This window comes from Colius striatus, chromosome 6 (assembly GCF_028858725.1).
Source record: "Colius striatus isolate bColStr4 chromosome 6, bColStr4.1.hap1, whole genome shotgun sequence".
NCBI lineage: Eukaryota > Metazoa > Chordata > Aves > Coliiformes > Coliidae > Colius > Colius striatus.
Window position 1 is genome coordinate 12,395,754 of NC_084764.1, and position 12,372 is coordinate 12,408,125.

The 12,372-nt window shown below is 39.8% G+C and overlaps 1 protein-coding gene across 1 annotated transcript in view; it reads left to right on the plus strand.

Annotated features, from left to right (window-relative positions):
* The first annotated feature begins 604 nt into the window (after window positions 1–604).
* Window positions 605–12,372, plus strand: part of AVEN (apoptosis and caspase activation inhibitor) — a 108,382-nt gene continuing 96,614 nt past the window's right edge. The window contains exon 1 of the mRNA XM_061998750.1: window positions 605–972. Coding sequence (XP_061854734.1) covers window positions 721–972 — 252 coding nt within the window. The 5' untranslated portion in view covers window positions 605–720. The remainder of the gene's footprint in view (window positions 973–12,372) is intronic.

Here is a 12,372-nt window from a genome sequence, read left to right on the forward strand (position 1 = left end):
ATCCCGGAGAAGGCTGAGGGAATACCTTATCACCCTCTACAACTACATGAAAGGAGGTTGTAGCAAGGTGAGTGTTAAGTCTCTTCTCCCAAGTAACAAACAATAAGCTAAGAGGAATGAGCCTCATGTTGCACTACGGCAGGTTTAGGTCTGGTATCAAGAAAGGGTTGTCAAACATTGGAACAGGCTGCCCAGCAAAGTAGTTGAATCACCATCCCAGGATGTGTAGATACAGCACTTTCTAGTACCGGCAAGCAGTTGGGCTTTATAATTTTAAGTCTTTCCCAATCTGAACAATTCCACGATTCATATAGATTTAGGTAACAGTGCTGTCTTCTAAACAGTAAAAGCATTTTTCTTTAAAATACATGTGGAAGGTTTATTAGTTTTTCACTCCTTCCTCATCGAGGGTATGTGAGCAAACCCGCCAAGGCGCCGGCCCGGATCAGACGGCGAGTGCCCTCGGCCGAGGGGGGTAGGGCCGGGCCTGCTTCCGAGCTCCGGGCCCTCAACCACTCTCCGGGCTCGGCCGCGAAGACCGTGCTACGCGACCGCGCGCGAGCCGCGGCAGGCAGGGGGAGCTGCTGAGGCCGCGGGCCCCGCCATTTCCCTCTCTCGCCCTGGGCGGGCGGTCGCTTTCCGGGAGTAGGTGTGGACCGGCGCGGCACAGGCCGGCCTAGCCACGCCACGGGCAGCTCGGGGAACGGGCGCGGCCTAGCCATGCAGCCAGAGCAGGGAGGCGGTCGGCCCCGCCGGGAAGGCGGCCGGCACGGCAGGCGGAGGCCTGGTTGCGCGGACAGAGTATCCGAGGCGACGACGGAAGGAAGCGGCAGGGATGGCCACGGCCGCGGAGGAGGCGGGAGTCGGGGAAGAGGCGGTGCTCACGGGCAGCGAGGAGGCGGGAGCCGGGGAAGGCGAGAACCGCGGGGTCGCGGCGCAGGGCTGCCACCCGCCGCCCACCACCCTCGGCGGGTAAGCACGAAGAGATCCCGCCCTCCGCGGGAGCGGGGGAAGGTGGGGCCGAGCGCGGCGGGGCGCTGGGGCGGCCGCCGAGAGCGGGGAGCATAACCCTGCTCCTCCCCTTCGTGAGATGGAATCGGGCTAGTGCTGCACGCCTAGGCGTTTCCCGGGAGCTGGAGGTGGTGTATCACGAATGTGAGGCGCGGGTTGCAAGCCGGGAGAGTACCGCGGCTGCCGGCGTTGCCTCCCTGATCAGCTCGGCACCTGTACCTGCTTTCTGCCCCCCTTTCTTCCACTGAAACACCAGCAGCCAGCACCTGCGTGCTCTGTGGAAACAGAATTTTTCTCGCCAAAATACGTTTATGATTTTATGCTGAAGTATACAAGTGTTATTTGAAAAACATATCTGTTTGCAAATAGAGATGAAGAGTTGCTGAATATTTTGGCACAATTGATTACAAGTTGAAATGAGTGTCTTGTCCAGCCTGCAGTACTAGCAATGGAGACATGATAACATAGCTCATGTTACAGAATTGGTATCTGTTATTCACTAGAACATGTATTTGTTATTAATTCAAGTTGATGATTGTCCTTTGACCATTATAGAGTGTTTTAGTAGCTTAAAAGTAGCCCAGACTTGCCTAGCACCACAGCTACATCTTCAGTTTACAGTGATGTTAAAATGCATTCTACAGCTCATCACAGTATGATACTAACACTGTGCAAATTTGCAAATGCTTCGATGTCACTGCATTCAGATTGCCTTGGTTCCATTAGCATTGTTGCATAGTACAGATCACAGGTGTCCCTGGATTAGCAAAAAGATTACAATGACCATCTAATGCTGATTGGTATTGGCAGCATTAGGAATCTTAATGTATATGGACCAGCTGCTATGCCATTTTCAGCATCCTATTGATTAGATTCAGATTGACTCTTAGGATGCCATGGCTTCAATTGGACCCAGCCAGTGTTTTATCTGTAGTAGAACTCCCATGGTATCTGGTAATTTTATTTAGATACATTTTAGCACTGGCATTCTGGGAGAGAAAAGCTTCAGTTGGATTGATGCTGTTACCTAGAGTGCTGGTCACTTGCAAGCAATTACTGAGTTTGTGCTGGTGTGTACAGATAGGTTTGGATTCTGGTTGTGGAACAGTTGTGGTCCCTCATAAACTATGGAGTCATAGGAGGGAAATTCAGCACCTGTATTTGAGGAAACCTCTCTACTGGATTTATTTTTTATTTCCCCCCCGAGTCATTCAACTGATTTTTACTAAGTTGAAATATGTTTATATTTGTGCTTTCTCTAGTCCTGTTGACCCAGTAGGACCCACTTGATAATTCAAAAGTGCACTCAGGAGCAGAATCATGTTAATGTTTTGTTTTATTTTTTCTCTGTGTTGTTGTTTGAAGTATTTCAGGAAGCAGTTATTTTTTTTTCTTTTGCTAAAGCTTACAATAATCTTTTGCCTGATCACTGTGTTGCTGACTTTGACATGCTCTTTGTCTTAGTCTAGCACAGTGACTATTTTTGGCCAAAGCTAATATGGGTTGAGTCTTTAAAAGTAAAGCAATAGCTAAGATTTTCCAGGAATCTACTAAGGAATGTTTAAGTGTAATGCTTTTCCTGCACTAGAGGCTTTTGATATTAAGTACTGTGTGGTCTTCTAGCACACCTTACTGTGGAGAAATGGTTAAGGGAGCATGGACATGGATCCTGGGGTATAATGCTAGGCCCGTTGGTCTCAAGACCAGAGTCAGAGCCATGGTTAAAGCAGTTACTGTCACGTAGACAGCAGGCCCCTTTCTGTTCCCTCAAGGTTGGACTGTTTTCAGATAAAAGTGGTTAACAACTTCGGGGAAAAACAAGATGGGAAAATGTGAGGGAGCTTGCTTATCGCAGAAACCCGAAGTAGGATAAACAAGAAAATGTAATCTATTAGCTGCTGTTGCTGAGCTAGCTTTGAAGCTGCTGGGTATATAAGTTAGAGCCTGCTTTCAATAAAGTGAAGAAGATTTCTGCTATCACTCACACTGAGTAGGACTGGATTTCTTCCCACCTAGCTGAGAATCAGACATGAAGTAGGCTTCGAGCTGGTTGTTTTTTAGGCTTCGAGCTGGTTGTTTTTTAGGCCAAAAGCCGAAAACTTTACGGCAACCTGCACCAAAATCCTGTGTTTAGCAGCTTGGATTGACAGGGTTTCAGCAATCCAGCCATAGTGCCAACACCTGTGCTGGCCTGCAGCAGCTGCTGTCCTGTGATATCTCTGAGCCAGCCCCATCATTTACCACCTCTGAAGCAGGGAAGACCTCCTTCCTCCCTTTCCTTCTTCCATCTGTGTAGTCAGACAAGCTCCCTTGTACTGTCTTTGAGTTATGCTAAATCATAGTTTTCTGAATAGATTCAACTTTTACCTAGCAGAAAATCCCCTTCTTTTATTCCAAATTTCTCAGTATTCTCTCTGTTCAGTACAGGGACTTGTTTCATGCAAGTGTACCGGCTCAGTGAGAGGGTGCTTGGCCCAGAGCAAACAGTTTGTGTGAGATGAGACCCTGCTGTCCTTCAGCAACAGGGTTCAGATCTTCTCAAGTGGCAATGTGTAAATTGCAAACTTGGAGAGCCAGGAGGTAATAATACAGAAAAGTGAGTGGCTTTATCACGTCATTTTTCCTACTGTGTGTTGAGAAGCTGGAGTCTTCTCTTCTCTGCAAATTTCTTTTTTTTTGTTGTTGTTTTGTAAGCCTTGAAATTCTCTGGAGAAGGAAGGCTAAAGGCACTGTAATTTTGTAACGTAGGATTTCCAAGGTTAATTCTAGTCCTTTTGCTTTCTAGGGTAAAAATTGTGGAGGATTATATTCTGCATTTCCTCACTGCTGATGTCAGCTTGGCATTTTGGATGAATTCTAGCATTGTATAATCAGGTTTTATGTGACCTGTTATTTCCTGTAAATAATTTTAACTCTAGGTTCTTCTGTATTTTTAAAGCTATGCTGAGTTTATAATTTTGTTTATAACCAATTTATTTACAAAATTATTGCTCCTTAGCTTGATATTGAAGTAATTGTATATTGCTGAAGCTTTAGTTTTTGCTTTAGGAGTTTCTTTATCATGTCTTAAATTATGAAAAGCTTTATGACAAAATCTACATCAGACTATACTAAAATAACTAGATTTGGTGAGCCTACTATGGATGGAGCAGTAAAATGCAAATGGAATTATATAGGTGAACTGATTAAGTAAAGTGCAATAATAGTGTTAACAACCCCAAATTTAATTAAAAACTCTTGGGAAGACTTAATTTTTACAGTGATGTGGGAATTGGCATTAAATTGCATAAGATTTTGGCATCAGTATCTCTTATTCAGTTGCATGAATTTAAAACCACAATTCATCTTCAAATTTTGTGTTTTGGATGTTTTAATTTAATAGTTCCTAATCTAGCATTTTAAGCTGTAGAAGGATGTTATTTCTGACCTCTATGGCACAGAGAAGAAAATGTAATGATGGCATGTTCAGTTCTCAGGTTTTTGTGGACACCGCATGATGTGTTTTTTCACTGTTGTAAGCGTACTATAATTCTTTGGTTTCAGTAGTGGGTGATCAGCTTTGCTACCTGCAAAGCCAGTCAAGATGAAGTACTTACTGATTCAGTTCATGTAGGAGATCAGGGTGCTGTTTGTTTATGAATAATTTGCTGACTTTAACCCTGATGTGGATCAGTCTTAAAGATGAAAGTTTTCGTGTCTTCTGTCAACTCCTGAGGAGATGGCTGGCTGAGGAAATCCTCAGCTCCCTCCTTGAAACAAGATGCTGCCTCTCATAATCATGGAATTGATTTAGAAACTGTGAGGAACAATTTTGTTAATCCTTGTGAAGAGGAAAAAGGATCTTGCACTTGTTAGGTCCTTTTGTAGCTACTGTGTATGTTGATTTAACTGGCTTGATTACTGAAGATTTTGTGTCCTCCCTTCAAAATTGAATTTGAGTCTAATTATGACCAGCTGGCTTACCAAATGGTAGGTTGCTTTGTAGATCTGTCATTGTGAATAATTTCCCATAGTTTCTGCCTGCTTCAACTCATCTATTCTGGGCTAAATAAATAGAACACAGTTGCAATTATTAATAAAAATAATGTGGGATTATAATGTTTAAAGGTCTGACTGATGTTGGCTAATATTATCTCCCACTTTTATTCCAACTCCTCTAACTTGCTCAGAATTCATATTTTATGTACTGTCAGAATTTTTAAATGCTCTGTCTGTGAAATATAATCTATGAAAATAAAACCAGCTTTCTGAAATGGCAGACATGATACCGGGGTTTTTTTTTATGGTCCTTGACCAAGTCCTTCTGTGAGTGGTTTAAGGAGACTTTCTTTTGTCCTTCATTATATTTGCAATTTACAAAGCATACTTTTAATTTTCTCTTCAGTGACACTCTGAGTATGCATGCCATGCGTGCTATTACATTTGTTGGAATTGACAGGTCTGTTTCAGTATTCCTTTTCTGGCTTTGAGCATTGATTGCAGTTTATTGTTAAAGAATGGCATTTAACAGACTGATTTTTTTGTGCAGTTTCTCTCTTATGATTGATTTGAAGGTGCCATCACATTTATTTAGTGTTTATTATATCTTTATTCTTGTGGTCCATGCATGTGCAGAACTGATCTAAGGTAACATCTAATGCTATCAGCATCAGATTAATTTTTTCCTTACTAGTATAAATCTTTATAGTCTAAACAACTGCAAAAAAAACAATCTATTCACAAGCATCATAACAAAAAGCTTGGACTTTTCAAGTACGGATAAATTTTATTCCTTTAGAACACTGTAACAGAGCTTGTGCAGATAGGAGAATAATTTTGAATATCTTGAACACTGTATCTTTTTTGTTATTTTATGTTGGGGAAAAAACTTTATGTGCATCAATTTGTGAGCTGTACTTAATTACTAATGAGGTGTGAAGAGCTTCCCTTGTCAGGAGTTTTTGTACTGTGGTGGGGTGTGAAAAGACACTTGAGTGTGAATGAACTGTGGATTATTTTAAGTGTATGGATTTAGATTAAGGCTCTTGAAAAGTGTGGGAAGAAGTGGTTGGAAACTTCTTCAGGGCTTGTTCAGTGTCAAACTGGTGTTTATTAAGTTGGATTCTGCAAGGCTTTGTTCTGTATCTGCTTATGTTCAATGTTTCTTTTAATAATTCACATGGAGTAAAATATACAGTGTTAAAATTTGCAGACATTGCTAAACTGGAAGGGTAGGCAGGATGGTGGAGTACAGAATGCAATCTCAATGCATGGAAGAAAGAAGTTGCAGTAAGGTGTAACTCAAGGTCAAATATAACACAACTACATTTAGGTAGGAAGAATTTGCAGAGGTGTGTGACTGATTAAACTGCAATTTGATAGAAGGGAACTGGCAGCTTAATGGATGAGAAAGTATCAATTAGCAATGAAATCACATCTAAGAATTGGTTCTACTTCTGTAAGATTTGGATCATCTGGGGAAAGTTCAGAAGGAAGGAATGAAGATGTGAAGGACCCGATTTTTTTTTTTTTTTTTTAATTTATTCCCACCCCCCCTTTTTTTTTTTTTTGATCTATCTAAGAGAACATTTTGGGCGAGTCTGGGTAGCAATGTTCCATTAAGTAGAAAGGTTGCTGCAAACAGATTCATTTTAGATAGGACAATAGGAAAACATTGTTGAAAAGGAACAGTACAGAAAAATATTGTCAGAGGTTTTAAGAATATGATAAAAGTCATGGAGCCTACTTAGTAGAGCTGCTGGGTAGCCACTTGTCAGAGCTCTGTTTTTTCCTTTTATTTTTTTCAAGGCTATTTTTGCAATGCAAGACGATCAATGTTCTTTATCAAGTCAAAGTTAATATATTCTTTTCAGTTGCTAGACAATAGAGAAACGGGCTTTTCACAGACTGGGGACTGCAGTGTTTAATAATAATCCCAGATTGTTTAACATGGAATGGTTCAGTGATACTTATTGTTATTCTTTCATAGAATTTTACCATCTTCCCTGCTGATTTAACTTGATACAATTTGAAAGCATCCAAATACGCAGGTGAACATACCAATATTGTTATTGCACAACAGCTTCAGGTCAGACTCCTTTTTTGTTTAGCTGTTTGTTCTTGGTTTTTTTTTTTTGTAACTTCCTTGGAAAGAGTTTGCACAGTTGGATGGCTGTGCATTTCTGTCCTCACCTACTGAAATGTGTTTTTTTTCCTCATTTCCCCCCACCTTCCCCGCCTTCAAGTCTGTGGGGTAGTAGTTTGGTAACTTTCCAACAGCTTGTCCTGAAAATTGGGTAGTTTAAACATGTAACTTTGTCAGCTCCGTATCTTGTTAACTGTATGAAACACAGCTTTCAATTATACCTTATTTATTTAATTATTCTATAAAATGGAGTGGTAAAATGGTAATACTTTAAATATTGGAGAAGCTCTCCCAAGACCTTACCATCATTACAGACTTAAGAATCCATCCATCTTAAAATACCTTTTGGCGAGGAAGCAATGCTGGTAGTCACCAGTAGGTGGGCAGGCAGCCCACCTGGCAGCTGCTTCATGGCACAGGTACACTTCCTCAGGCAGAGAAGGTGCTGGAATTAGGGAGAGTAAATTTGTGTCCGCATCATGGGGTGGGAGTGTTTTTCTCATCTGAGTAGTGTTTTCTGAATGTACAGTGGAATGTGTGAAAATTACACGTATGTGTGAATTGTAAGGACTTGCCGTGGGGTATTTTTTCCAAACACAACTCTGAAGCAAAGTTACTTGTACTAAGTGAGCACTTAGTAATTCTGAGCTAAATATCTTGTTGCACTACTGGGATGAGTAGTTGATCCCAGAGGACATCCTACAGGGTGTTGAATGAGTGCACCAAGCGAGAGATAGTATGTATTTATGCTGAAGAATAAACAAATTTGTAGTAGTGATGAAATTTGATTAAAAAAAGTACTTCATGCAGTACTGCTTCTGTTTTCCTCACAAAAGTAACTGGGTGGGTTCAGAAGCCCTGTTTCAGGTTTCCATCCAGTCTAATGGTGCTGCACAGACTTTTGTTGCTATGAGAAGGTATCACTGTATTTCCAAGAAACAAAAAACTGGTGATACCCAGTGGTGATTTAGAGCCTTACAACACAACAAGCACAGAGGATTATTTCTCACAGATTTTCATAATCACAGGATGTCAAGCCTGTGTGGTTTGGTGTTGCATGGTAAGGCATAGAAGAGATCTGTTTCCCACTGTTCTTTCATGTATGCAATGCCTTTATATTTTTTGGTACACGTGATTTTTCTTTTTCTTTCTTTCTTCTCTCTCTTTTTTTTTTTTTTTAATAAGGCTTTAATGCTTCTGCAGGTAGACTTAGTAAAACATCCTGCTGATAAAACCCGTAAATCTGCTGGAGTGTGTAAGAACATTGCCTCAAGGTCCTGTTTCTATTACTGCTTCACTTTTCCCAGAGGATAGCTGTACAGTTATAGACTGTACAGACTCTCTTTTTAACCCCGGAATAGCCAGTATCTCTGTCATGTAATGAACAGAGTGATGATTTTGGGCCACAACTCTTCCTAGTCTACTGCACTGTCATTAGCAGGCACTGTGAGGTCTTGAGTTTCTTCTAATTGCCTGACAAGCTAAGGGTTTGTGTTTTGGTGTTTGTGGGTTTTTGATTCGCGTTATTCCCCCTTTTTCCCCCCTGTATTTTGTTTCAGGCTGTTTTACTCAGGTTGTATTGCTTTGCTGACTTCACTGATTTATTATATTCCTGTTAGTTTCTAACAGTAGGTGGCATGCTGACAGAAGCAAACAGAAGCTGTTTGTTAGCAAGAATGTTAAAGATTATTGTCTCAGAGTAAAACACGTTCGTAGAAGTAAAATTACAAACTGAATTGTGCAAATGAGAAAAATTAGTTCAGTCAGTATTTTTGGCATGGCTCTTTGGACTTAGTTTGAGCGGTGCGAATTTGCCCTTGGGATACACTCAAGTGTAATGTTTGTGGACTCAAAGTGACTTCCCTCCTGATGGAACCAAGTTGTCCATCAGTTGTCTAGATGGTGTGCACTGTCTAAGCTTATCACTGCAAAATAGATGTAAAGTTCTCCTGCAGTTAGTGTTCTGTATGCACCTAAGGCTGTCCACCAGTGCAAATTATTGCAGGTAAAGATGTGATATACACATGAAATCCTGGGGTCATAGTACATCCCAACAAGTACAGCCCAGTCCATTCCTGCCTTGCTGGTAATTTGGATGTGTCTGTACTTTCAGTAAATTCTAAGAGATTCTTAGAGCTTCTTCACAATAGTATTGACTGCAGGATCAGAGCCATCGTTGCGTAGTAGCTCTTACTTTATAGAGTTACACTCTAGACCAATGACAAAATAAAATAACTTTTGAACATCTTGGTTTTGTAAGTATGACTTTAAGGTATTGAGCAGCTCATATAGTGATTCTTCCCTACTTGATCTCATGTTGCAGTTTGAGTTTAGGGAAGCACATTCATTAAGGTTATTTGGAAAAATACTTTTTTCAGAGGATTTCACTCCCCTACCTAAAGAAAATTGGAGAGGAATGCGGAGGTCTGAGGTTTGAGTGATGCTCTCTGAAATGTCTGCAGTAAGTTGTATTCAGATTTGATATACAAATTACAAGGGGCTTTTTTTCTGAGTGAATGTCAAGACATTTGAAAACATCCAAGGTGCTATAACACTCTGGTGTAGTTATAAAACAATATTGTAAACATGATTTTAAACCCCAAAACATTACTGCTTTTTGAACCTCTCAAGAGGCTGATAGTCACAGAATAACCATGGAGATACAATACACAGTGGAATTTTTCACAAGCACTTAATATTTACATCTGTTTGTATGGAATTACTGAAAACTTTTTTAATGATAGGTTTTTTACAGATGTTCTTAGATAGGAATTCTGTGTTTTTCTTTACTTTGAATGTCAGAATATAGAGCTTTTTTAATCTTTTATTTAATGTTTTCTTATTTCTGCAACAGCAATGGTGCTTTTTGGGTAGGAAACTTTGATTATACTCTACAAGTTATATGTATGGGACTATAGTTCCCACCTGGTCATATTCACATGAGTCTTGGTTTGAATTACCATAAACCATTTTAAAAACCAAGAGGAGAGAAATTTTTTATGCTATTGAAGTTAGTTAGACAGCTGCTAGGACCATATTTTGCAAGTGTTGGAGCAGTAATAGTTTTATTATAAAGACTTTTAAAATGTAAAATCACAAAAAACAAGTCTTTCTTATGTGCTTTGTGAGATGTTTTTCCCTTTATCTGGAGCATTGTTCCTGATAAGCAAAACATGGGTTACAGACCAGGATGTTTTTCTTGCCTAGTTCTGCCTTTAGCTAACCCACAGTCATGAGTTCTAGTATCTAATGTTTATGAAGCAGTTTAGGATTTCATTAATCTTTCAAAAATTCTCATCCTGTACAATAAAGACTAAAAACCTTTTTCTTTATGCTATCTTTTCTGTCAACTGCCCTTTCTGCTAATTAACCTTCTCTTTAGCTTTGGTATATCCCTCTAAAGGTCACTAATAGAGCGAACTAGTGAAGAGGATTACTATTTGCAGGGATTTTTCTTCATGTTTCATGAAAGAACCTCTCTTGAGGCTCTTCCTTCCTTAGTCTAAAGGGGAAAAAAAAAGCATTAGCCTTTTCCTTTTTCCCTGAAGTTGAAGAAATGGTTTATAATAGAAGCTTGAACTTATATGGAAGAACTGTGATGTCTAAGTGAGCAATAAGGAAATAAGTTATTTCTGTTAATGAGAGGCAGTGCTTAAAAACCATTGGAGGCTAGCTAACTACAAATTCATCAGTAGTTAAATATGCCAGTATGAGAAGACTGTGAAAATACAAACATATGTGTATGACCTCATTCCCATTAATACTTTGAAGAAGTACTTTTAAACTTGCTGTCATGTGTGTCACTGTAATGATGGAATAGATTTCACATTTGGCAATGCTGTTCAATCTTACTAATACTGTTGAAGGTAATATTTTCATTTCATTAGGTGTAGTCTGGAAAAAAATATAGCATAAAAGCAAAATGATTTTTAAATACCTATATTCACTTGTCTAAGCTGACTGCCAGGAATTGCAATTAAGTGTCTTTTCCAAATATTTGTTTCCTGTTGAATAATTGCCTGGGGGAAAATCTCAACTAAATTGTGTGAAACCCTCAAGGAGGAAGCATAACAAAAAATGATTTAGTTACTTTCAGTGAGACAGCAAAGCAGATTGTGCTTCTCAATAGTAATTGTTTATTTTCTTGCCTTATTATATCCTTTGTTAGCCACTGAAAATGCTGCTTGTGATGCAGAAAAAAGTATCTTAATGAATATATTATTTTTGTCTCTTTCTCAAAATACCTAGTGAAATCATTGTTGTGTCTGCCAGTTTATATAAGAAGCAGCTTGTGCTTAAGGCTACAGAGCCATTAGCACTGATGTGTTTTTGTGAAAAGGCCGTTGACACAGAGAACCTCTTATAAAAACATGGGGTGCAGAATGAGGAGGTTTCAGTCTGCAATGAGTAATGAAATGAATTTAGAGAATGTGGAGGAAAGAAACAACTTCGAAGTGTAGTCTGTTTTCTTCCCAGTTTCAAATGTGAAGTGCAGTCAAGGTTGTTTTTTTTTTTTTCCACATCTCAGATAAGTGAGCTGCTATTGGCCTTCAGATACCTTTTGAACTGAATTTCTATCAACTTTTTTCAGTCCCTTTGTATTTTATGTAAAAACATGACATTTTCGTAAAGACACAGTGGGAATGAAAGAAAGAATAACGAGACATTGGGGTTTTTGTGTCGTCTTGTTGGGATGTGTGTGTGGTGGTTGGACATCTGCACGGCTCTCGAGTTCTCTGTCTGGAAGTGCCAGTTGCTGTATGGAGTAGATCTGGCAGAGAAAATAGGCCAGATCACCTGTTTCTCAGGGTATGTGAAGTCCCCCATGTTCTCATGAGATGTGGTGTGACTTGAGATGCATTTATGCAGAGAAGGGAATTGAATTTATTTCCACTTTCTGGATAAAATACTGTAGTTCTGTAGTAGCTGAATAAACATATATTTTCTTTATTTACACTGTCTCTTTGAGGAGCTTTGCTTTCACACTCCTATCTCTTACACCTAGTCCCCATCTATTCTCAGATCATTTTAGGACAAACATAAATATTTTTGCTGCAGAAAGATGTTTCTGTCAAAAGTGTACAGTAGTGTAGTTGTTGGAAGTTTTTGATAAATTTAACCAGAGAAGTTAAGGACAGTAGTAAGGCATTTTTCAAGCACATCAACAGCAGAAGGATGGCAAGGGGCAATGTGGGCCCACTGCTAAACACTGAGGGTGCCCTGGTGACCGAGGATGC